The 26,126-nt window shown below is 53.5% G+C and overlaps 1 protein-coding gene across 4 annotated transcripts in view; it reads left to right on the plus strand.

The window, feature by feature from the left end:
* NTNG2 (netrin G2) overlaps positions 1 to 26,126 on the plus strand; it is an 81,508-nt gene that overhangs the window by 40,011 nt on the left and 15,371 nt on the right. For all 4 annotated transcript variants that reach the window (XR_010340869.1, XM_012457932.2, XM_012457931.3 and 1 more), the window contains one exon: positions 24,748 to 24,920. Coding sequence is in view for 3 of the 4 variants with exons in the window: in XM_012457932.2 (XP_012313355.1) it covers positions 24,748 to 24,920 (173 nt within the window). In the remaining variant the exon portion in view is untranslated. The remainder of the gene's footprint in view (positions 1 to 24,747; positions 24,921 to 26,126) is intronic.

The following is a 26,126-nucleotide window of genomic DNA, read 5'->3' on the forward strand; positions in this document are numbered from 1 at the left end:
TGGACGAGAATAGAAACAGCAGAGGGAAGAAAACCATGGAGGGTGGGCAGGTGGACGAGGGGAGGGGAGGGGAGGGCGGAGACAGGCGATTTCAGCCACGCTATTCCTGTACCCACCCTCCCTGCATCTCTTTCTCAGCTGTGTTACAGGAAAAACAGGGGCGAGAAGGGAATTCTGTGATGTTATTCTGCCTGCGCTGACTCCTTGAAACTCTTGGAGGGCAGAGCCTCCCTCCCTCGGCAATATTAACGGTCATTCACTGAGAATTCCCATCACCCAGGTAGCATCTCAAGTCCTTTATGTGTGTCTCCTCATTCAGTCCTATCCTGTGAGGATCAATGTCCCCATGATACAGATGAGGAAACTGAGGCCAGGAGGTTGAGATATAGATGGAAGGGCTGGGTGTGGTGGCTCATGCCTGTAATCCTGGCACTTTGGGAAGCTGAGGTGGGAGGATCACTTGAGCCCAGGAGTTCAAGACCAGCCTGGGCAATACAGTGAGACCCCCATCTCAATGAAAACAAAATGGATGGATGTACCCATGAGGACGACTATTATCAGAAAAGCAAGAAATAACAAGTGTTGGCAAGGATGTGGAAAAATTGGAACCTTCATGCATTGCTGGTGGGAATGAAATGGTGCAGCCACAATGGAGAACAGCATGGTGGCTCCTGAGCGAGTTAAATATAGAATTACCGTATCACCCAGCAATTCCGCTCCGAGGTATAGACCCAACATAATTGAAAGAAGGGACTTGAACAGATACTTGTATGCCCATGTTTATAGCAGCTTTATTCAGAGTAGCCAAAAGGTAGAAACCACACAACTGTTCATCAACAAATGGAGAGAGGAAACGTGGCCATCCATACAATGGAATACGATTCAGTCTTTAAAAGGAGGGAGAATCTAACACACACTGCAACACAGATGAACCCTGAGGATGTGATGCTCAGTGAAATAAGCCAGACACAGAAAGACAAGTGCCATATGATTCTGCTTACCCGACCTCCCCAGAGTCGTCAAATGCATAGAGACAGAAAGTAGAGTGGTGGCTGTCAGCGGCTGGAAGGCGGAATGGGGGGCTGGTGTTTAAGGGGGACAGCTTCAGTTTGGGATGGTTTAAAGTTCTGGAGAGGGATAGTAACGGTGCTTGGACTGCAGTGTAGATGTGCTTATGCTACCAGACTGTACCCGTAACAATGGTAAGGTGGCTGGGCGTGGTGGCTCAAACCTGTCATCCCAACACTTTGGGAGGCTGAGGGAGGCGGATCACTTGAGGTCAGGAGTTCGAGACCAGCCTGGCCAACATGGCGAAACCCCATCTCTACAAAAATTAGCCAGGCATGGTGGCACATGCCTGTAATCCCAGCTACTCGGGAGGCTGAGGCAGGAGAATGGCTTGAACCCAGGAGGTGGAGGTTGCATTGAGCCGAGATCACACCACTGCAGTCCAGCCTGGGCGACGGAGTGAGACTCCATCTTGAAAGGAAAAAAAATGGACTGGATTTGGTGGCTGTAATCCCAGCTCTTTGGGAGGCTGAGGTGGGGGGATCACAAGGTCAAGAGATCGAGACCATCCTGGCCAACATGGTGAAACCCCGTCTCCGCTAAAAATACAAAAATTAGCTGGGCGTGGTGGTGGGTGCCTATAGTCCCAGCTACTCAGGAGGCTGAGGCTCGGGAATCACTTGAATCAGGGAGGTGGAAGTTGCAGTGAGCCGAGATCATACCACTGCACTCCATCGTGAGACTCCATCTTAAAAAAAATAAGAAGAAAAAGAATAAAACATGGTAAGGTGATGAATATATACATACATGTTAGCACACGAAAAAATAAAGGAAATAGGCGGGTGGGTGGTCTCCATGTCAGACTGTCCAGGTGCAGATCCTGGGTCAGGTGTGGGCCTAGGCAAGCCGCCTAACCTGTCTGCCTCCTTCCCGCCTCCACACAATGGAGACAATCACCCTGGGGCTTAAGCCAGACCATCAGGGAGGGGAGTCACGGCTGCCTGGTTACCTAGAAAGAACAGCAGATCACAGAGGGCCCAGGGGGTTCTTCTGCCGGGGCCTGTGGGCTTTTAGGAGGGCAAAGGGTGGGCCTCAAGGACCAATGGACTCCCTAAAATATTGCTGAGTGTCATGTGTGTGCAGTCAGCTGAGGAGAGACCCTAGTTTTTGTTCCATTCTTGAAGGGGTTCCGGGATCCCAAAACATTTGGAGAGTCCCTGGAAAGGCAGCTTTGTGTTCTGCTTTTCTTTCTCCTTCTTTCTTCTTTTTTTTTTTTGAGATGGAGTCTCACTCTGTCACCCAGGCTGGAGTGCAGTGCCACAGTCTCTGCTCACTGCAACCTCCGCTTCCTGGGTTCAAGCAATTCTTCTGCCTCAACCTCTCGAGTAGCCGGGATTACAGGCGCCCGCCACCATGCCCGGCTAATTTTTGAATTTTTAGTAGAGATAGGGTTTTGCCACGTTGGCCAGGCTAGTCTGGAACTCCTGATCTCAAGTGATCCGCCTGCCTTGGCCTCCCAAAGTGCTGGAATTCCAGGCATGAGGCACCACACCTGGTCCTGCTTTTCGTTTTATAAAGCCAACTTTTTGGGGACACTCAGGTTTTTGGGGACAGACATTTTGTTAGGTACAGTCTTCACACCTTTAACTGCACCTCCCAGACCCCCTGAACTACTGCTTCCCACCAAAAAGCAGGCAAGCATGATTAAAGACCACGTCAGCCTCCGCTGAGAAGTGCCAGTGTTGGGGAAGGGCCAGACTGTGCTAAAGAGCTGGGGGTATCTGCTGCCAAGTGTGGGGGTGTTGGTCCCTTCTCTGGTCTTTGGCTCTGCTCCACTGCTGGGTGGGGTGGAGGGGGCAGGAGGGGCATCTCGGGTTTGGCCAGGGTCACAGGAGGCGTGGGGAGCCCTGTGGGCGCTTGGGAGAGTCACCCACAGCAGTGCCTTCCCAGCAGCACTGGCCAGAATCGGGGTTCCTTCTTCTCTTGCCTGAGAAGGCATTTCCTCTGTGAGTTTTCTCACCGTCATGTTAATTCACCCAACAGATGTTTTTTTCTCAGACCTCGCAGGGATGATCATTCACCCAACAGATGTTTTTTTCTCAGACCTCGCAGGGATGATCAACACATATTTGTAATGGGCACTGCCTTGGTTTCTTGGAGCCGCTATAAAAAAGTACCACAGACCAGGTAGCAGTCGGGAGTCTGAAATCAGGGTGCAGCCAGGCTCTCTCTGGAACCTGCATGGGGGAACCTGTCCCAAGCCCTCCGCCCTCCGCCCTCCGCTCACTCCTGGCAGACCCAGCAGCCTCTGGCGGCGGTCCTGGGCTTACAGCTGCGTCACTCCGGTCTCTGCCTTGTCTCCAGGCGGTCTGTTCCCTGCGCATCTGCCTTACATGCCGTCTCCCCCTGTCTCCTCCTACAGGGACACCAGTCACATCAGATAAGGGCCCACCCTCCTCCATCACAAGCTCAGCTTAACTTACATCCTCATCACATCCACAAAGACCCCGTTTCCATGTAAGGTCACATTCACAGGCACCTGGGGTCAGGATGTCACCGTATCTTTTTGGGAGACACGATTTGGCCCATAGCAGGCGCCTATGATGTGCTGGACACAGCAGGGTGCCAGGGTCCGAGAGCATGGAGGGGGTGATGCTCCCGTAGTGGAAAAGCAGGAGTCAACAAACCCAGTACCCACGAGTGCCCACAGGCGCATGGTGGGAAAGAAACCCAGGGCAAGGCCAGGCATGGTGGCTCACGCCTGTCACCCCAGCACTTTGGGAGGCTGAGGATGGCGGATCTCTTGAGCTCAGGAGTTCAAGACCAGCCTGGGCCACGTGGTGAAACCCCGTCACTACAAAAAATACAAAAATTAGCCAGGCACGGTGGTATGTGCCTGTGGTCCCAGCTACTTGGGAGGCTGAGGTAGGAGGATTGCTTGAGCCCAGGAGGTCGAGCAGGCGGTGAGTTATGACTGTGCTACTGCCCTCCAGCCTGGGCAACAGAGTGAGACCCTATCTGAAAACCCAGGGCAATATGAGAGTGGAGCTGAGAACCAACCTGAGATCTGGACCCGGGGGTCAGGGAAGACCCTCCAGGGAGGGGGTTCTGAAGGAGAGAACTGAAGGGGGGGTGGGGCACAGCATTTGTGGCAGGGAGACAGCAGGCGGGACAGGCATGGTGCCATCTAAGGACTTAGTGTGATGCGCCTGTGGTGGGTGAGGCTCCAGAGTGGAGCAGGAAGGGCCGGATCACGCCAGCCCTGTAGCCGCGGGAGGAAGTTGCTTTGGGTTGAAGTTTGGTGGGAGGCTTTGCCGGGCTACAGGCAGGGGAGAGGTGTGATCTCATTTCTGGTGTTTGGAAATGTGAGTTGGGGGTGGTGGTGCCGGAGACCAGCAGGAGACTGGGCAAGTCCTACCAAGACCGACAGCAGCCTGGCCGGGTTCTGGCGGGGACAGCGGCTGTGGCGTGGGCCTCCTGGAGGTGGCCTTTGGTGGCAGTGTTGCAGAGTGGCTGGGGGAGGAGGGGCGGGAGGCACGGGGGGACTCCCTGGCGTCCGGGTTTGACATACTGGGTGGATGGAGATTTTGCATCGTCAGATGAGGACAGAGGTGAGGGAATTCTCTGGAGGGGAATTTTTTTTTTTATTTCTTATTTTTATATTTTCACACAGCAAAAATGGACCTTTTAGAGTACAGTTCTAGGAACTTTAGCACGTGGATAGATTTATGCAACTGCCACCACAACCGGGGTCCACAACAGCCCATCCCCCCAGAAGCTCCCCATGCTACTCTCTGAAGCCACCCCCTGCCCCCTCCCGAGACCCCTGAAAGCCCCCAGTCTGCTCTCCATCTTTTCTGAAAACGTCCTGTAAGTGGAGTCTTGCAGCGGGCGGCTTTTCCAAAGGGTCTCCTCATCGTCGCCGTGCCTCTGAGGCTCCTGGCGTGGCTCAGGCTCGTCACTCCAGAGCAGGACCGCGCCGCGTGCGGCACACCACGGTTTGTTTACGCGTTCTCCGTGGAAGGACGTGTCGGCGCCTCCCAGTCTGGGGCGATTATGAATAGAGCTGCTATAAACATTCGTGGAAAGGTTTTTGGGTGAACATAAGTTTTCACTTCTCTTGGGTAAACCCCCAGGTGTGGACGGCTGGGTCGTATGGCGAGCGCGTTTAACTCAGAAACCGCAGGCCGTCTTCCAGCGCGGCGGTGCCCTGGAGGAAGCCTGACTTCTATTTTGGACCCGTTGGTTGTGAGCGTTTTGGAGGCATCCGGAGCATTTGGGCCTCCGAGTGTGAAGCGCAGGCGAGACTGGGCTCGGGGAGTCCTGGGCTGGTGGTGACGATGACGCCCGGCGTGGGGGCGTGCGAGACTTCCGAGAGGGGAGCCGGGGAGCCGGGGAGCCGGGCGGGCTGCAGTCCTGGGAGCAGAGACGGGGGGATCTGGCAGGGCGGTGCCCCAAAGCCACGCGGGAGCGGTGCCTCCGGGGCAGCGGGCACCTGTGTCCGTGTGGCAGAGGGTCCAAGTGGAGGAGGCCAGTGAGGGCCCATGGACCTGGGAAGGCCGAGGTCACGGCAGACGCGCCCAGAGCACACAGAGCCTGGGAGTCCGGGCTGAAGGTGGTCGAGCCGTGGTTTCAGAGGTGAATGCCAACACTTTTAAAAGACTGGATAAGGGCTGAAAAAGAGGGGGTGTAGGCAAGCTTTTGAAAACATTTGGCTCAGAAGGGGAGCAGGCAAAGGAGATGGGGTGCGAGCTGCTGGGGGAATGGGGAGGGGAGAGGGCTCTTCCTGAAAGGCGGGAGGCGCGGCAGCGTTGGCGTTGGGATGGGAAGAATCCATCAGGACTGAAGATAGCTGTGCGGGGGGCGAGAGGGACGCTGGGGACAGGCGCCGAGGAAGTGATCGGGGTGGGCGGAGAGCTGAGAGGACAGAGGGCCCACCAGGATGCGTAAGGCGGAAAGGCTGACTGATTTCATATTTAGGTCAGAAACCCTGCTTCTAGCACCTTCTAGAGACTCTGTGTCCATCCCAACAAGCCAAGGTGGCCCGCCCTGGTGGCTCACAGAAGTCCCTTTGTCCTGAGTGAAGAGTGGCATGTCACGGTGCCAGCCAGCAGAGAACACGGTGCCTGCCTGAGATTCCAGCTCTTTCCATTTGCTGTTTTCTGGCCCGGGGCAAGTCTCTTCCATTTCTCCAGGCCTCAGTTTCCCCACCTGTAAAATGGGAACCCGCTGTTGTAAAGATTGTCTGAGACTTGCAGGCTCAAGTCCCAGCACTCAGGAGGTGCCAGAGGAAAGGGAGCTGTTGTTCCTTTGAAGGAGTCGGTATTTTGTCACCTGAACACACAGCCCATGTTCCTCCATCTGGCCTGGGGGCCAAGTGTAATCCCTCGGCCTCATCTCCAGCTCTGTCCTCTGTCCCTTCATCAGTCAACAGTCCTGCAGGAATGAGAAGGCCAGTCCACAGTAGGTGTAGCCAAAGGGACTTTGGAGGACAGGACTGCCACCAACAGCAGATGGGGGATGAGCCCCGCCCCCTTCTGCCTGGGCCACTCCCGCTGGGTCTGTGGCCGCAAGACCCGGCAGGCTCCTTCCCCAGGAGTTCTGTGGCTTGCTGGGCCTCACCAGCTGTGACTGGGCAGGACAGACAGGACTGGAAAGGGGAGGTTAGGTAGGGAGAGGGCGGGCCACGTCCAGGGTCATCCTCAGGCCTTGTTCTCGCTTTCTGCCCCTGGGTTGGGCTGCCTCCCCCCACCTCTCAGCGGAGGGAGTGTGGGGCGGGTCGCTAGAGAGGATCCCTAGCCCTTCATCCCATATGAAGCCTGTTTTAGACTCACAGATGCTCTCTTCGATGTACCCGCCAAGTCACACACACACGCAGGCATTCACTTATCTGTAACGCGCCCCTGACTCACACATAAACACACACCTGCCCCACCCACACACGTGAATCCACTTCCAGAAACACCCAGTCATAGACACATCACACTCCACACAGCTGCCTTGCACCCCTGCCCACAGACGCGGACCCACAGGGTGAGCGGAGGCCTCCGCAGGAGCCCAGGGTTCACCAGAGGCCTTGGCTGGACTGCCCTGGGCTCGGGGCTTCTCTGCTTCTCCCCCAGGTTGAGGCATCTTTCCACTCTGGGGGGAAATGCCCCTCTGGGCTCCTACCCCTCCCTTCATCCCACTCTCAGCCTGAACTGGGTCCCAAGGTGGACCCCCCATCAGCAGCCCTGCCCCCTAGAAGAGAGGCACAGGCTGGATTTGGTTTGCAGACATGACTGGCCTCCCTCCCTCCCTTCGTTTTGCCCTTTCTGTAGTTTTTCGTCCCTAAACACAGACTCAGTCACTTCTCTGCACAGTACCTCTAGGGGTTTCCCACTGACCTTGGCCTCGAGTCCATGCTCTGTGACCACAGACTTTCCCTCACACATCCTTCTGCAGCCTGGGCTCTGAGACTCCCAAGATCAGCCACCCCGAAGACTGGGTCCCTCAGGCTGGCCTTGGGTCTATTCCTTCTGCCTGGAACATGACCTAGCCCTCCCCAGACTTCCTATCTGGCAAACTCCTCACCCTCAAGGCTTGGCTCAGAGAGCAGCTCTCTGGAACTCCTGAAGGCTGGAGACCCGCGCAGCCAGCCCCTCGGTCCCCTTCTCCAGCCTTGGCGGCTCGTGGCAATCTCACAGCCTTGCCATAGCTACCATAGCTATGCACGTACCCGTCTGACACCCGCCCCCATATGCTCTGAGCTCCAAGGGAGCAGGGATGGGGTCTGGCTTGTTCTCACCAGCACCCAGAACCAGGTAGGCGTGCTATAAATGTATGGAATTCATTCATTCATTCATTCATTCAGTCGTCAGTCAGTCAGTCATTTATTCATTCATGAACAAATGAACTTACGTGAACAATTAAGTCGTACTATCTGGAACTCTTTCCAGAGAAGAAAGAGACTGGAATACAGGCACTAGGAGGCAGAGAGGCAGGACCAGCTGGGCTTGCTAACACCCACCCCTGCCGCCTCCCACCCTTCCACCATCACACCCTGCTCCTTCTCCCGTTTTCCCTGTGTGAGAAATGGGCTTCTCTGGGCCACCACCTGGGCCTGGTTCTTCCCCCGGGGGTGTTGGGCCGCTTAAGTCAGCCAGGCTGCTCAGGCTGGGGTCGCCTTCCCAGACGCTGGCCATACCTGCCATGTTACCCCTAAGCCGCACACCCAAGCCCACCAGTACCCGCTCTGTCTTGTATGCAAGGAAGCTGCCTCTGAGTTTGTAATGGGTAATAGGATTTATCAATAGACTGAGGAGGTGAGGTATGTTAAAGCACTTAATACAAAAGGCCTTCGCACAGAAGCCCAAATTCGATTTAGCCAATGAACTCAATTGCCGGCCTGATTGCGTTCCAGGAGGCGCAGCAGCCAGCATTTGTCCACATTACCCTGGAATAGCCAGGCTTCGCCAGGGGACCAACCCAGGCCGCCCAGACCTCCCCTCCGTCCCTACGGCTCTGCTGTTGGCCACCCCCGCTTTCTTGGGGTCTCAGGTTTGAATGGCAGTCCTTTGACCCAAATGGTCTCAAGTCCTCCAGCATCCAGCAGCTCCTTCCCTCTCGTGCCTGAGGCTCCCCATTGCATGAATTAGCTGGAAGTCCAGTTTGCTACCACGTTTCTTTCACCATGATCCTCAAATCCGTGTGTCCTCTGGTCACTTTCTCCTCCTCATCAAGCTGGCATCTGCAGGCTTCCCTCCTGACCGTTTCTTGCTTCTCCACCTGCTGCCCATCTCCCGAGTCAAGGACACATCTCTCCAACCCGCCAGAGAAGACCAAGACCCTCAGGCCACAGTGTTTCAAGACACCTTGACTCAGGCCTGGGCATAGCAGATGGGATCACCATGTTGAAAAGGAGGACTTGAGGCTGGGCACTGTGGCTCACTCCTGTAACCCCGGCACTTTGGGAGGGCAGATCACCCGAGGTCAGGAGTTTGAGACTAGACTGGCCAACATGGTGAAACCCCTGTCTCAACTAAAAATAAAAAAATAAATAATAAAAAAAAAATTAGCCGGGCATGGGGTGCATGCCTGTAATCCCAGATATGCAGGAGGCTGAGGCAGGAGAATCACTTGAACCTGGGAGGTGGAGGTTGCAGTGAGCTGAGATCGCACCATTGCACTCCAGCCTGGGCGAAAACAGAGCAAGACTCAGTCTCAAACAAAAAAAAGAAGGACTTGAGAGGATTTCCATTAGCCATCACCAACCTTGAGGCCGTCCGTCTGTGGGTCACGGCCATCCACTGGCTGGGGAGGAGAAGCCCCTCGGGCCCCTCCCAGGGACACATCCTTCCTCACTGCAGCCAGGCCCCCAACCCCAGCTATGTGAGTCCTTTGGGAAGGGAGCGCCCTTGGTTCCTCGCCTCCTCCTTCACCCTGCAGAACACGCCGGTCTCTCGTGCGAGCGTCTGCAGGCCGGCGGAAGAGCTGGGATTTGCTTTAGGTTATTTTGTCCGTAACCCAGAGGCTCATGAAAATGTTTTTCCCAAAACAAAAGAACACTCTTCACCCAAAGATAAATGCTCTACCTGTCAAGAGAAATGGGAAAACACTGCTGGCTGCTTTAAAATAGTAGTCTAGCCCTCAAGGCACCAGAGCTTTGCGAGGCTGGTCTCCGTATACCGGACATGTAATAATGTGGGGACGGGGGTAACATACAAGGAAGGGACCAGGCAATGTGGTTAATGACCAGGAACCCCCGCACTTCTGCAAGGAGGCGCTTTGGCAGAGTTGGGGACTAGCTCTCCCCGCCCAGCACCTGCCCTCCACAGTTCAGAGCCATTACCATGAATGCTCCAAAATCCCCGTGGGGCTTCGCCTCTTGGGGGAGCCAGCCCTGGGGCGTCCTCCTCCCTGCCCAGCTCCGGCACCATCCCTGGCTGCTCACCCAAACTTACAGCTTCCTCCATCGTCCCCCTCAAGGAGTGGATGACATCACTCTTTCCGGCAGCCAGGAGTTGACCTACATTCCACCCGCCCTCCTGTCTGGGAGACTCTCCAAACCCCCCGCTCCTCTCTCCCTGGGAGGAGGGAAGGGCCCCGCTCACGATTTTTGTGGAGCGACTGGTGCCAGGCCGGGGTCCAGATGGTGCCCCGCAGCAGCTCCTGGGAACTGCCTGCCCCTCCCTGCAGGGCAGGGCACGCTCCCACCTGGCACGGGCCAGGGCCCCTGTCGCCCTTCGTGTGGCTGTCGGGCCCCCAGCTGGGCCTGCCACGTTGCCAGGAGAACTCGAGTTGTCTGGGCTGGGCATTCCCCTGGAGGTGAGGCCTGGCACTGCCTCCTAGCGGCTGTGGTCTCCGGGGGCTCCCTAGGGACTCGTCAATTCAAGAAAAAGGGCAACTGAGCTGAGGTGGCTGTGGCTCTGTCCTTGCTGGCAGCAGGCCGGCTTCCAGCAGGCGAGTGCGTGCGCCCCGTATCAGGCCGACAGAGAAGTCAGGGTCTGAACAGAGGGCCAGACAGCCACGCGGGTGAGCAGGGTGGCAGGGGGAGCTGCCAGGTGAAATACGGGATGCCCAGTTAAATCTGAATCTCAGATAAACAAGGGAATCATTGTTTTTTAGGATAAGAATGTCCCAACTATTTCACGGAACATACTTGTACTAACAAAATTATTAGTTATTTATCTAAAATTCAGATATATATGTGTATATATATGTGTATGTGTATATGTATGTATATATATGTGTGTATACGTATATGTGTGTGTGTGTGTATATATATATATTTAGAGACAGGGTCTTGCTCTGTCACCCAGGCTGAAGTGCAGTGCAGTGGCACGATCACCTCCTGGACTCAGGCAGTCCTCCTCTTTCAGCCTCCTAAGTAGCTAAGACGACAGGTTCTCACCACCATGCCCTGATACATTTAGGTTTTTTATTTTTTGTAGAGATGGAGGTCTCACTATGTTGCCCAGGCTAGTCTCAAACTTTTGTCCTCACGTGATCCTCCTGCCTGGGCCTCCCAGAGTGCTAGGATTACCAGCAGGAGCCACTGCACCGGGTCTAAAATTCAAATGTAACTCAGTGTCCTTTATTTTTATTTGGGAAATCTGGCAACTGTCGTGGCACAGGGCTCTGTAGGGAAGTGACTCCAAGAGCCCAGTGGAGACCGGGTGCAGTGGCTCATACCTGTAATCCCAGGGCTTTGGGAGGTCGAGGTGGGCAGATCATTTGAGGTCAGGAGTTTGAGACCAGCCTGGCCAACATAGTGAAACCCAGTCTATACTAAAATACTGGAATTAGCCGGGCGTGGTGGTGCATGCCTGTAATCCCAGCTACTCAGGAGGCTGAGGCAGGAGAATCGCTTGAACCCAGGAGGTGGAGGTTGAAGTGAGCCGAGATCACACCACTGCACTGCAGTCTAGATGACAAAGCAAGATTCTGTCTCAAAATAAATAAATACATAAATAAAGGATAAATATCTGGCAATATATTACTGAATCCTCCAAGAGGCCAGTGGGTGTGTCCACCCTTGTGGGGAGCCCCAGGGGCTTGGAGAATGGGTTGAGCATCTTTGTTTTGGGGAGCTGCAGGCTGCTGAAAGAGGCTCTGGGTCAGGTGTTAGACAGGACAGCATGAATGAGGGGTTCTTCCCTGCGGCCAGGCACCTTGAGGCAGTCAGGTGAGGCCGATCTTTGCACCTAGGAGCCCCTGTACTCTCGTCTCTGTCCCTCCCTCTGTCACTTGTTGGCTGTTAACAATAGCAACACTTGTAACAATAGCAACAATAATAGCTGATGTTTATGGACGGCGCACTCTGTGCCAGACCCAGCACTGAGCACTCGAGGGTACCAGCTCAGCTCGCCCATCCCTGACCCCCGACAGCCCTGCCACGTGGGAGCAGCCGCTTCCCAGGGTTACAGGACACTGGCTGATTCCCCAAGACTGGTCACCTGCCTTTGCCCAGTTTGAGGGTCAGACGTTTGAACCTGATGCTGCAGCCCAGCGGTGGCACTAACCGGCCTTTAACCCAGCAAATACTGCGTGCCGTATGCTGTGCAGAGAGCTCCCATGCCTTATCTCTACCTCCCTTGCTGCTTTCTGCAGACATGAGTGCCTACTGTGTGCCAGGCAGTGTGTTAGACATTTACCAAAAATTAAACCCAGAGAAGTGACTTGCTCAAAGTCACCTAGCAAATCAGTAGCAAAACCTAGGTGTGAATCTGGCTGCTGACTTAGCTTCTCTCTCTCTCTCGCTCTCTCTGTGTGTGTGTGTGTGTGTGTGTGTGTGTGTGTGTGTCCTATGGAGCCTTTCTGCTGCTGTCTGAAGAACTAAAGCCATGGGATTCTGCAGTGGGGCAGGGATAGAGAGGGAACAGCCCTGGTGGCCTGGGAGGGTCTGCTGCTGGCCTCATGGGCTGGCCAGCTTGCCCTGTCTCTATGTTCATTATTAAATCATGCTTTCTGATGGATGAGCTGAAAAGTGCTGTGTCGGGGGATCAGGTGGCCCAGGTGATGGTTTTCTGGTGAGATGGATGGTTCCTGAAGGTCAAATTCAGAGAGTGATCCCTTGGGAAAATTGATCCCACAGAAGAAGGGGAAATATCCAGGCTGGAGTGCAGCCAAGAGCCCAGGCTGCCCACCCAGGTCTGGATGCAGGCAGAGGCTGGTGCCGGGAGGGCACGTGGCCAAGGGGCTTCTTTCTTCTTTGGTGGCTGCATTTCCTTGGCCGTGGCCAGGCCACAGAATTGGTAAGCAGGGCCACAGGTGGCAGGCATGGGGGCATCTGGCTTAGTGGCCTCTTTCCTGGCCTTCATTGTCCCCATGGAATGAGAGAGACACAGGGGACAGGTGGCTGTGAGATCCAGCTCTAGTGCCATGTGGCCCCGCTGCCAAGCCTGCTTCTTCCACCCAGAGCCCTGGCCCTTGACCCGTCTGAGCCTCATTCTCACCTGTAAAGTGAGAAGAGCCGTGCTTTCAGGGTTTTCATGAGGATTTGGTTAATAATGCATGGTGTCAGTCCACGTATGAGCGCTCAGCAAATTATTTCTATATGCTTGCTTATTTATTTCATCTACTTCAAATCCCGAGGGCCTTCCAGAACAGGGCAGAGAAATCACAGAAGGCCGGCAGCCCGAGGCAGGGAGGGGAAGGGTTTGCCTGTGTCTGGGGGAACTGGGGGTGGTTGTAGCTCCAGGCACCTGTGTCTGTCCAAGAGGCAGTACACTAAGACTCTTCAGGCTCTCCCCACTGCCTGCTCAACTCCCTTCCTAAAGGGGGGTTCACCAGCTGTGTGGCCTTGGGCAAGTTGCTCAACGTCTCTTGCCTCATTTTCTTGTCTGTGAAATAGAGGTAATAGTAGTATATTCTCCACAAGTTTCCGATGAAGAGGTGATAACTTCACTCATTGAAAGCTCTGAGGCTCCCTGGCTCTAGGAGCTCCTAAGTGTAAGAAATGGGAAACTGACAGGTACTGGGCACCTATTCGTCTTATGCAAGAGCTTTACAGACTGTCTCAGAGTTGATTCTTCCAGCAACTCCGTGAGGCAGGTGTTACTGCCATCCTTATTTTACAGATTAGGAAACCGAGGCCAAGGGAAATTCAGCGACTTTCCTGAGGTCGCACAGTAGTTGGCAGAACCTCCCAGGCCAGTGGGGCCCAGGGGATGGGGCTACCATCTCACAGTCACCCAGAAAGGCAAAAGGAAGGCGCACAAACCCCGGTGGGCACCGCTCTGACGAGTGTGGGTGATGTGGCCCGTGCAGTCCATGTCATTCCTCATGGCCAGTGTCACTGGTGTTCACGGCAGCCTGTGGCATAAACAAGACAGTGTTTCCCACTATTCAGGTGAGAAAGCCGAGACCCGGGTTGGTTAAGAGTCTGTGCAGGCCACACAGCTGTGTGCACCGTGAGCCAGGCAGAAGCCCTGCCTGCCAGTATCATAGCCGGCTCCTGGGCTCCTGCCCCACGGGCCACCGCGGAGCACAGACACTAAGTGTGGCTCAGAATCGAGCTGCCTGGATTCAAGTCCTGCCTCTGCCCCTTACCAGCTGTGGGACCTCAGGTAGTTCACTTCACCATCCCAGGCCTCAGTCTTCCCATCTGCACAATGGACATAATAATGACACGTCATTCGTAGGATTGTTATGAAGGGCCGATGTGCTAATTCGGGGGGCACTCCCAGAACCGTTCCTCATGCAAAGTGAGCGCTCGGGGATCAGCTCTCTATCCAGGACCCTTTCTTTGAGGCACAGTGTGATAGGTGTATGTAAATAGTAAAACAAATCTCTGACGATTTTTGGAGAGATGCTGCAAGAAAAGCCTGTAAGCTGTAGGCATGCAGGTCAGCCCTTCGCTGCTTCCCCACACCCCATTCATTCACTCATTCACTCACAGCTTTACCGAGATGGAATTCACACGTTGTACAAATCCACCCATTTAAAGTGTACAGTCCCATCACGTTTAGATTATTCACAGAGTTGTGCAGCCTTACCACAGTAGATTCTAGAACATTTTCATCACCCTAAAAAAACACCCACTATGGTAGGACATGGTGGCATATGCCTGTGATGTCAGCTACTTGGGAGGCTGAGGCAGGAGAATCACTTGAACCTGGGAGGCAGAGGTTGCAGTGAGCTGTGATCATGACACTGCACTCAGCCTGGGTGACAGAGCAAGACTCTGTCTCAAAAGAAAAAAAAAAAAAGACACCATCTACCTATCCTAGATATTTTGTGTAAATGAAATTATCCAATATTGCCTGGCACGGTGCTTCATGCCTATAATCCCAGCACTTTGGGAGGCCCAAGCCGGAAGATCACTTGAGGTCAGGAGTTCAAGACCAGCCTGGCCAACATGGCAAAACCCCGTGTCTACTAAAAATACAAAAATTAGCCAGACACAGTGGTGGGCACCTGTTATCCCAGCTACTCAGGAGGCTGAGGCAGGAGAATTGCTTAAACCCAGGAGGCAGAGGTTGCAGTGAGCCGAGATCACACCACTGCACTTCAGCCTGGGTGACTGAGTGAGACTCTGTCTCAAAAAGAAAAAAAAGGAAAAAAAAGAAATTAAACAAGACGTAGCCTTTCCTGACCAGCTGCTTTCACTTGGCGTAACGCTGTCAAGGTCCATCCATGTCACAGTGTGGGTCAGTGTTTCATTTCTTTTTATGGCTGTATAGTATTCCACTGCTTGTTTACACCACATTTTGTTTTTCTGTTGATGGACATTGGGTTGTTCCCACTTTTTAATAATTCTTAGCAATGCTGCTATGAATATTCATGTACACGTTTTGTGTAGACACAAGTTTTCATTTCTCTTGATTGTATGCCTAGGTAGAATTACTGGGTAGCTCTAAGTTCACCTTTTGCAGAAGGTCCAGACCACTTTCCAAAGCAGCAGCACAGTTTTTGTTTTTTGGTTTTTTTTTTGTTTGGGGTTTTTTTTTTTTTTTTTTTGAGATGGAGTCTCGCTCTGTCACCCAGGCTGGAGTGCAGCGGCGTGATCTCGGTTCACTGCAATCTCCACTTCCCCGGATCAAGTGATTCTCCTGCCTCAGCCTCCCAAGTAGCTAAGATTACAGGCGCACACCACCACGCCCCGCTAATTTTTGTATTTTTAGTAGAGACAGGGTTCACCATGTCTGTCAGGCTGCTCTTGAACTCCTGACCTTGTGATCCACCTGCCTTGGCCTCCCAAAGTGCTGGGATTACAGGTGTGAGCCACCGCGCCCCACCAGCTGCTACACAATTTTACATTCCCATCAGCAGCATCTGAGAGCTCTACTTTCTCTGCGTCCTCACTAGCACATGACGACCTGTCTTTCTGACTCTCCCCATCCTGGTGAGTGTGAAGTGGCATCTCATTATGCTCTGGTTTGCATCGCCCTGACGGCTGTAGGCTCAGGCTATGATGTTGAGCATTTTTTCATGTGCTTCTTGGTCATTTGTGCGTCGTCTTTGGATAAATGTCTGTGCAGATCCTTTCCTCATTTTAAAAACTGGATTATTTGTCGTTTTATTATGGAGTTTTAAGTGTTCATTAGATATTCTGGAGATGAGTTCCTTTTCAGCTATGTCATGACTTGCAAATTTTTCTCCCATTCTGTGGGTTGTCTTTTCACTTTCCTGACAGTGTCCTCTGAAGTACAAAAATATTTAGTTTTGATGAAGTCTAATTTACCTAGGTTTTTTTCTGTTGCTTTTGCTTTTGGCATCCTGTCTAAGAAGCCATTGCTTAATTCAAGGTCGTGAAGACTTGCCCCTGCGTTTCTTTCTTTTTTTTTTTTTTTTTGAGACAGAGTCTCGCTCTGTGCTAAGGCCGCAGTGCAAACTCAGTGCACTGCAACCTCTGCCTCCTGGGTTCAAGTGATTCTCCTGCCTCAAGACCTCCCAAGTCGCTAGGATTACAGGTGCCCACCACTACATCTCCCCAATCTTTGTATTTTTAGTAGAGACCGGGTTTCACTATGTTGACCAACTCCACCTCCTGACCTCAGGTGATCTGCCCGCCTCAGCCTCCCGAAGTGCTGAGATTACAGGTGTGAGCCGTCGTGCCCAGCTCCCTTCGTTTCCATCTGAGAGTTTTCTAGTTTGCAGGTCTTTGATCCATTTTGAGTTAATTTTTGCATGTGGTATGAAGTAAGGGCTTAACTTCATTCTTTTTATGTGGGTCTCCCATATTATTTATTTATTTGTTTACCTAATAATTTCTTTAAATTAATATACTTAAAAAAATTTGACCTTAGGGAATAATATTTTTGAGATCCCAGTTCTTATGAGTTTGACATTTTAAAAAACATACTATGTATTCAAAAATAAAGACTAGCCTATAAAGCCATTTTGCAGTCTATGCGCCCATCTTCCCCCATCATCTGGTATACCCCACTTTGGGAGCCAACGCTGATCATGATGAGTTTTATGGGAAGGGAGGGTGTAGCAGGGGCTGATTGGAGGTAGGGCTTGTGAAAGGCCTCCCCAAAGAAATGGCATTTGGCCTAGAATCTGACACCACCTCTAAGTGTCAGCTCTAGGAGAAGGGGAGGAGCCTGTAGTACATTCTAGGCAGAGGGAACGGCATCTGCAAAGGCCCAGAGGAAAGCAAGATCAGAACATCTGCTGGACAGAGACATCGAGAGAGGGGCACCGAGAGAGCCAGAGAGGTCAAGAGGTCATATACAAAACACCATGTCCACACACACAGACACAGAGCCAGTACCACCCACAGTGACCTGCAAAAGGCAGGGAGACCAAGAAGCCCCCACGTTGACCGGGCACCGTGTCTGTGCCAGCCTTGCCCGCCTTGCCCCACTCTGTGCCAGCTCCTCCCTGCAGCCCCGCCAGGCAGGGCAGTTCTTCTCTCCTTTGGAGGAGGAGGCACTGTGCTCGTTCTGGGGCTCAGCCAGGGAGTTGAAGAGGCTAGGACATCTTCTCCTGTTCCCAAGCAAGACAGGACTGATAGGAGGGGCTGGCCAGGCCAGGGCCTGGGCAGAGCCAGCTGGAGAGGGATGTCTGGATTTGTGGCAGGAGAAACCAGCTGCGTGACCTTGGGTGACCTCCCCACCTGCACTACCTGGCCTGTCCAGCTCTGACATCTGATGGCTACCTGTTCTCACCGTCACGATTGCTTCTTGGATTCAGCTGGTCTTCCATGCATCTTTACTAAGCCAAGGTCAATGTGATCACCCAAAGTTGATGGCAGTCTTTTCTTTATGTAGCTGATATCTAAAAATATCCCAGCCCAGTGGTACAGAGCACATCCCCGGTTTCATACAGCTGAGATGTTCCTCTCCAGCCAGCTCAGGGGAGGTGTTAAATAGGAATTCAGAAGAAGGAAGTTAAAACCTCCCCAGGTCAGATTTTGCAGACAAACTCTTGTTAGATACAGTCAGAGAGGTTTCCTCTCTGCAGGCCTTGTCAGAGCCTTTAATCTGCTGAGATGTACTATGACACCTCAGTGGAGTGAGGTAGGATTAAGGAGCAGATGTCAGGGGATTTGGAGAGCCATCATATGCTTGGCCAAAAAGGTTTAAGCATGGGAACTTTCTTTGCCAAGGACCATCTCCGGGATCTGGTGTCTCCAGAAAGAAGGGTCACCTGTACCAATAGCTGCCTGCCATGGCCCTCTGTGCCTTTCCCAGAGCTAAGCACGAAGCAGTCCTGCAGCACGGGTGTGGCAATGGAGGGACAGGAACACCAAGGAAGGAGTGAACAGGCTTTTTAATGCTCTATTTATTTCAGCTTGGTGTTGCAGTAAAAATTCAATAGGATTAGTGTCCGGACTCTCAGGGGAAGATGGAGTTAAAATAACACAGACTTCAGCGGTGGCGGGTGCTGCTGGCCAGGGCCCTTGCTCTGCCCTGGAATTCCATTCCAGAGAATTCCAGAGATGTCCTTTGTCCTGGGAACTGAGCATCACAGTACAGTGGACAGCATGTAACCTAAAGCAGTGGGTTCCCGAGCATCCCCTCTCCCGCCCCCAGCCCAGGGCCTGCAGGATTCTCTCTTTCTCCTGGGAGGAAAGGCATGTGCTCAGGACCCGCTGCCTTCTCCACCCAGGCCTTCTAAATGACATTTCTAAAACAGGGACTTTAGGCCAGGGGCAGGGACTGACACCTGTAATCCCAGCACTTTGGGAGGCTGAGCTAGGCAGCTTGCTTGAGCCCAGGAGTTTCAGACCAGCCTGGGCAACACAGGGAGACCCCATCTCCACAAAAAATAAAAATAAAATTAGCCAGGCATGGTGGCATGCAACTATGGTCCCAGATACTCGGGAGGCTGAAGAGGGAGAGTTGCTTGAGCCCAAGGGGCCGAAGTTGCAGTGAGCCAAGATTATGCCACAGTACTCCAGCCTGGGTGACAGAGTGAGGCTGTCTCAAAAAAACACAAAGATTCCGTCGCCTGGATGTGCCATAATTTCCCTAACCATTCTGCAGGATAATTCGAGGACAGAGAGAAGACCCCAAGAAAGAAGGCAGCCCTGGTGACCAAAGCTGGCAGATGGGGGTCAGCTGGGAGCCCCAGGCTGGTGGATACCGGGGCCACCGTTTCCCCACCCAGATCCTTGCTCAGGAAGGTAGCCCCACGGGACCTTCATTCCCAGTCAGGTGGGGACAGAGGCGGGGCAGAGCCGAGGCAGGAGGGCTCAGAGGAAGCTCCTGGCAGGACTGATACGTGAGGTAAGCTGAACAAGAGGAGGGAGCTCCGCAGCCTGTGGCGTCAGGGAGGATTTGGGAAGTGTGAGATGAGAAAACAAGAAGCCTCACCCAGCCCAGTGGAAGGGAAGCATGAAGAGAGAAGAGATGTCAGTTACACTTCCTGGAAACCATCTCTGAAAGGACGGGAGCCAGGAAGGGGGCAATCCCGCACACCCCGGGCCAGACGGGTGGGCCCAGGTGCCCTGTCCTGATCCAGGCCTCGGTCCGCAGGGTCTCATTGCTCTCCCTGCCCAGGCTTTTGTCTCCCAGACAAGCCATTCTCCGTGAAGCAGTTACAGTGATATAAAATATGGACCAGGCCGGGTGCGGTGGCTCACGCCTGTAATCTCAGCATTGTGGGAGGCCGAGGCAGGAGGGTCAGGAGGTCAGGAGTTGGAGACCAGCCTGGCCAACATAGTGAAACCCTATCTCTACTAAAAATATAAAAATCAGCCGGGCGTGGTGGCTGGCGCCTGTAGTCCCAGCTACTCGGAAGGCTGGGGCAGGAGAATCGTTTGAACCTGGGAGGCAGAGGTTGCGGTGAGCTGAGATCACGCCAATGCACTCCAGCCTGGGCAATAAGAGTGAAACTCTGTTAAAAAAAAAAAAAAAAAAGGACCAGAGCAGGACACACCCGACCCGCCAAAGACTCTCAGAGGCAGATCCCATCTCTGTCTCTTGGCCTGGCCTCCTCCACACCCCAGCTTCATTGCAGACCTCACTGGTTGACCTCTCAGCCCTAGGGCTTTTCTTATGCTCTTGCCTCTTTCTAGAGGGTTCTCCCCTGCTGGGCTGTCAATTCTTGATCCTCCTTCAGGTCTTAGTTTAAAACTGTGTTTCTGATGGGTGTGGTGGCTCACACCTGTAATCCTGGCACTTTGGGAGGCTGAGGCGAGTGGATCACCTGAGGTCAGGAGTTCAAGACCAGCCTGGCCAACATGGTGAAACCCCATCTCTACTAAAGAAATACAAGAATTAGCTGGGCGAGGTGGCAGGCACCTGTGATCCCAGCTACTGGGGAGGCTGAGGCAGGAGAATCGCTTGAACCTGGGAGGCAGAGGTTGCAGTGAGCTGAGAATGCACCATTGCACTCCAGCCTGGGATACAGAGCAAGACTCCATCTAAAAAAAAAAAAAAAAAAAAGCCTGGTGTGGTGGCTCATGCTTGTAATCCCAGCACGTTGGGAGGCTGAGACGGGTAGATCACAAGGTCAGGAGTTTGAGACCAGCTTGGTCAACATGGTGAAACCCCGTCTCTACTAAAAATATAAAAATTAGCCAGGCTTGGTGACAGGTGCTTGTAGTCCCAGCTACTCAGGAGGCTGAGGCAGGAGAATTGCTTGAACCCGGGAGGCGGAGGTTGCGGTGAGCCGAGATCATGCCACTGCACTCCAGTGCAAGACTCCGTCTAAAAAAAAGCAACTGTTCTTCCTGGAAAGCCTGGACTCCCGTGATACCTTCTTCTTTGCACAACGCTTGGGCTCTTTTAAGAGTTAAAGTGAACACTTGAAGATGTGTGTGATTATTCTTTTTATAATTAATAGACCTTATTTTTAGAGCAGTTTTAGGTTATGTACAGAAAGTTCTCATTTCCCTGCACGGTTTCCCCCGTCGTGGGGTGTACGTGTTACAGTTTTGAGCCAACACTGATACAGTGTCATTCACTAGAGCCTGTGGTTTGCATTGGGACTCACTCTGTGTCGGACACATCAGTGGGTTTCGCCATATGCATAATGCCAGGTATCTATCATTGCGGCATCATAAAGAATGGTGTCACCGCCCTAAAAACCCCTTGTGTGCCACCTGTTTATCCTCCCCCCCCCGCCCCCTCCACTCACTGATTGTGTTCATTCTCTCCCTGCTAGACCCCAAGCACCATCGGGGCAGGGAACCACCTGTTTTGTTGACATTACACTCACTGTTCCCAGCTCAGAGCTTGCCACATAACAGGTCCTGATAAATATTTTTATTTGCATATTTTAATAAAAATAGGATTCTGCTAAACCCATTGTTCTGCAATTTGCTTTTTCCAAATATTGACAATATATCTTGGAAATCTTCCCATATCAGGATATAGAACACACTCTCTTCCACTTTTTATCATGGAGAATTTCCATCACAGAAGAAGAGAGAATCTGCTATGATGCACCTCTGTGTTCCCCCCACCTGACTGTAGTTATCAACTAGTGGACTTTCTCGTTTCATCTGTTCCTCTGCCCATCAGATAATTTTATCTGTAAATATTTCTGTGTGTCTCTCTCTGTCTCTCTCTGTCTCTCTCTGTCTCTCTCTCTCTCTCTCTCTCGAGATGGAGTCTTGCTCTGTTTCCCAAGCTGGAGTGTAGTGGTGCAATGGCTCACTGCAACCTCTGCCTACCGGGTTCAAGCAATTCTTCTGCCTCGGCCTCTCAGTAGCTGGGATTACCGAATGCATCACCACACCTGGCTAATTTTGTATTTTTAGTAGAGATGGGGTTTTGCCATGTTGACCAGGCTAGTCTTGAACTCCTGACCTTAGGTGATCCACCTGCCTTGGTCTCCCAAAGTGCTGGGATTACAGCCGTGAGCCACTACACCTGGCCCTTTTTTTTTTTTTTTTTTTGAAACAGTCTTGCTGTAGTGTTGCAAACATGGCTCTCTGCAGCCTCGAACTCCTGGGCTCAAGGGATCCCCCCACCCTAGCCTCTTGAGCAGCTAGGACTGCAGGCATTCGCCACCACACTGGCTATTTTTTTTTATTTTTCGTAGAAACAGGATCTCGCTATGTTGCCCAGGCTGGCCTCAAATTCCTGGGCTCAATCGGTCCTCCTGCCTCAGCCTCCTCAGCCTCCTAAAGTGCTGGGATTACAGGTGTGCATCACCACGCCTAGCCTGTGTGATCCTCTAAAAGATAAGGACTTTAAAAAACAGCCACACTATCATCATCATCACACCTAGTAAACATTAACATCTAATATAGGCAATGTCCAAATTTCCAGTTATCTCATAAATATACATTTCATTTGTTTGCGTGTTTGATTTTACAGGTTGTTTGAACCAAGGGCCAGATGAGCTTCACGTCTGCCATTAATTGGTATGTTTTTGAGGTTGCTCTTGCTCTAGGTCCATCCTTTTTCCGTATCAATATTTTCTCCCATGCAACTCCTCATCAGTTGAAAAAACTGGGTCATTACTGCCGGAGTATCCTCCAGTCTGGATCTTGCAGATGGCGCCCCCTGGTGTCTTCCTTCTTTCCTGGGTGCTTACAGCTGGATCTAGAGACTTGATCTGATTCAGGTTCAATTGCTTTGGTGAGACAGCTCGTAGAGAAGCTCACTCTCTGCTGGCCTCTCCTGGGAAGTTTGGGGCTGGTGTGGCTCCATGCCTGGAGCTATTCATTCATCAGGGACTGCTAATTCTCTCCTGAAATGCTTCTATAAAAAGAAACTTCCCCTCATCAACTGTCAGTTACCCCGAGGTACAGTTTATATAGGACAGGCAGGATAAACGCTTGATTGTTTCCCCTTATTTACCAGTTTTCAGAATAATGAGCCGCCTCTAAATATTTGAATGAATGGATAATACATGTGTGGATGAACTGACAGGGTGTGGGAGGTCGGGGTTCTGTCACCCTCAAGGGCGTGGCCATGTGCCACAAGCTGACAGCAGAGGTCCAGCCCAAAGCCAGGTACCTGTCTACACAATGAGATGCAGCCCATGGCCAGGTCCCCGTCTACACCAGGGGCTGGCAGCAGCCCCTGCCACCCATCAACCCACCTCAGTCAAGAGCTAGGGTGATCAAGCCAGGAGTGTGGCTCACGCCAGTAATCCCAGCACTCCCAGCACTCGGGAGGCCGAGGCGGGCAGATCACGAGGTCAGAAGTTCGAGACCAGACTGGCCAACGTGGAGAAACCCCATCTCTACTAAAACTACAAAAGAATTAGCCATGCGTGGTGGTGAACGCCTGTAATCCCAGCTACTCAGAAGGCTAAGGCAGGGGAATCACTTGAACGGGGGAGGGGGAAGTGGGGTGGAGGTTGCAATGAGCCGAGATCAGGCCACTGCACTCCAGCACGGATGACAGTGTGAGACTGCATCTTATAAAAAAAGTTGGGTGAGAGGTGCAGTCCTAGGGTGATCTGAAGCTGCGTTACTGAGAATCTAACATCTAGGCCAAGGGAGTATCATCACTCTCCCCAGCTGAGATGTGGGGAATCACTGAAACCAGCATCAGAGTAGAAGGAGCCACACAGTGAGTGTGGGGGCAGCATCAGAGTGGAAGGAGCCACACAGTGAGTGTGGGGGCAGCATCAGAGTGGAAGGAGCCACACAGTGAGTGTGGGGGCAGCATCAGAGTGGAAGGAGCCACACAGTGAGTATAGGGGCAGCATCAGAGTGGAGGGAGCCACACAGTGAGTGTGGGGGCAGCATCAGAGTGGAAGGAGCCACACAGTGAGTGTAGGGGCAGCATCAGAGTGGAAGGAGCCACACAGTGAGTATAGGGGCAGCATCAGAGTGGAAGGAGCCACACAGTGAGTGTGGGGGCAGCATCAGAGTGGAAGGAGCCACACAGTGAGTGTGGGGGCAGCATCAGAGTGGAGGGAGCCACACAGTGAGTGTGGGGGCAGCATCAGAGTGGAAGGAGCCACACAGTGAGTGTGGGGGCAGCATCAGAGTGGAAGGAGCCACACAGTGAGTGTGGGGGCAGCATCAGAGTGGAAGGAGCCACACAGTGAGTGTGGGGGCAGCATCAGAGTGGAAGGAGCCACACAGTGAGTGTGGGGGCAGCATCAGAGTGGAAGGAGCCACACAGTGAGTGTGGGGGCAGCATCAGAGTGGAAGGAGCCACACAGTGAGTGTGGGGGCAGCATCAGAGTGGAAGGAGCCACACAGTGAGTGTGGGGGCAGCATCAGAGTGGAGGGAGCCACACAGTGAGTGTAGGGGCAGCATCAGAGTGGAGGGAGCCACACAGTGAGTGTGGGGGCAGCATGAGAGTGGAAGGAGCCACACAGTGAGTGTGGGGGCAGCATCAGAGTGGAAGGAGCCACACAGTGAGTGTGGGGGCAGCATCAGAGTGGAGGGAGCCACACAGTGAGTGTAGGGGCAGCATCAGAGTGGAGGGAGCCACACAGTGAGTGTGGGGGCAGCATGAGAGTGGAAGGAGCCACACAGTGAGTGTGGGGGCAGCATCAGAGTGGAAGGAGTCACACAGTGAGTGTGGGGGCAGCATCAGAGTGGAAGGAGTCACACAGTGAGTGTGGGGGCAGCATCAGAGTAGAAGGAGCCACACAGTGAGTGTGGGGGCAGCATGAGAGTGGAAGGAGCCACACAGTGAGTGTGGGGCAGCATCAGAGTAGAAGGAGCCACACAGTGAGTGTGGGGGCAGCCTTCGGAACACAGGGCATTGATCTCTCCACAGGAGGGGGAATCAAGGAGTTTCTGGCCTGAAGCTTGGGCTGGTGGCCTCCAGGGTTTCTTCCTGGGCAGCCCAACACCTCCTGGGAGGCACTCCTTTCCCCAAAGTCCAGGCCAGGCTGCCCATGAGCTCTCTGACGTCTCTGCCCTCTCGGTGTCTCCGCAGGTGCAAGTGCAACCTGCACGCCAACCTGTGCTCCGTCCGGGAAGGCAGCCTGCAGTGCGAGTGTGAGCACAACACCACAGGCCCCGACTGCGGCAAGTGCAAGAAGAACTTCCGCACCCGGTCCTGGCGGGCCGGCTCCTACCTGCCGCTGCCCCACGGCTCTCCCAACGCCTGTACGTGCCACGCCCCGGGCCACGAGCCCACACGGCTGCAGTCTCTCCCGCCCGTCCATCCCAGGACCTGTGGATCATACACACACACATACCGGCACACAGGCACATACGAGGGCACATGCATGCAAATGTGCACACAGAAAGATACGAGCTGCATGCACGGGCGTGGACACACATATAAATGCACAAACACATGCATGCACAGAAACACACAGGCATGCACACACACACACACACACACACACACACACACCTTGTTCTGCAGCTCCCAAGCACCAGGTTTGTTAACAAGTCCCTCTAGCACACCTGCATCCTGCAGAACGCTAAGCTGCCCTTCCAGCCCTGGTCCACAGGGAAACCCCAGATGAGCTGCTCAGCGGCATTTCTGCAACACTTCCCCTTCCTGCCCTCCGAAGGCTGGCCGGGACCCCCTTGGGATAGCAGGAAGTGATGGGGTGGGGACCTCACTTCAGGTGAGGGGATCAGCAGCAGCATCCCTGATGAGCATCTCTGGGGTGTTTGGAGCGAGCCACAAAGGCCAAGTGTCGCGCGTTCAGCACTCCCCGCCGTCCTCAGAGCAGCCCTGGGAGCTGGGCTCCTATTAGCCCATTTTACAGCTGTGTCCTCAACTCCTGGCGGCGGCTCGACCCCTGGCGACGGCTCCCAGGGTTTCTTGGCCGGTTTTCCAGCCATGCTGCGTTTGTCAGACAGGAACCCTGCATACAGTGTCCTTGTCCTTCTCTCTCCAGTGGGGCCAAACGTCTAAAATAAGAGGAGTGTGTGTGCAGCTCCACAGCCCCCCGCACGCGCTCTCTGCCACCCCTGTCCTGTCCTCACTCAGCCATGCCAGGGGAGCCATCCTCAGGGCCTGCCCACTCACATCTGCATCATAGACCTCCTCTGAGGACTCCCACTCAGGGGGTCCCAGCGTAATCCACGCTGTCTCCGTGAAATCAGAATGCCAGGGAGCCCCTGGGCTGCAAGCGGAGCAGGGCACGGACGCCCTGGTGTGCTCCCCCGACCCCACCGTTGCCACAGTGGAGCAGGGCACGGATGCCCTGGTGTGCTCCCCCGACCCCACCGTTGCCACAGTGGAGCAGGGCACGGACGCCCTGGTGTGCTCCCCCGACCCCACCGTTGCCACAGTGGAGCAGGGCACGGACGCCCTGGTGTGCTCCCCCGACCCCACCGTTGCCACAGTGGAGC

Source organism: Aotus nancymaae, unplaced genomic scaffold (genome assembly GCF_030222135.1).
Source record: "Aotus nancymaae isolate 86718 unplaced genomic scaffold, 86718_ANA_hifiasm-v0.15.2.pri h1tg000158l, whole genome shotgun sequence".
NCBI lineage: Eukaryota > Metazoa > Chordata > Mammalia > Primates > Aotidae > Aotus > Aotus nancymaae.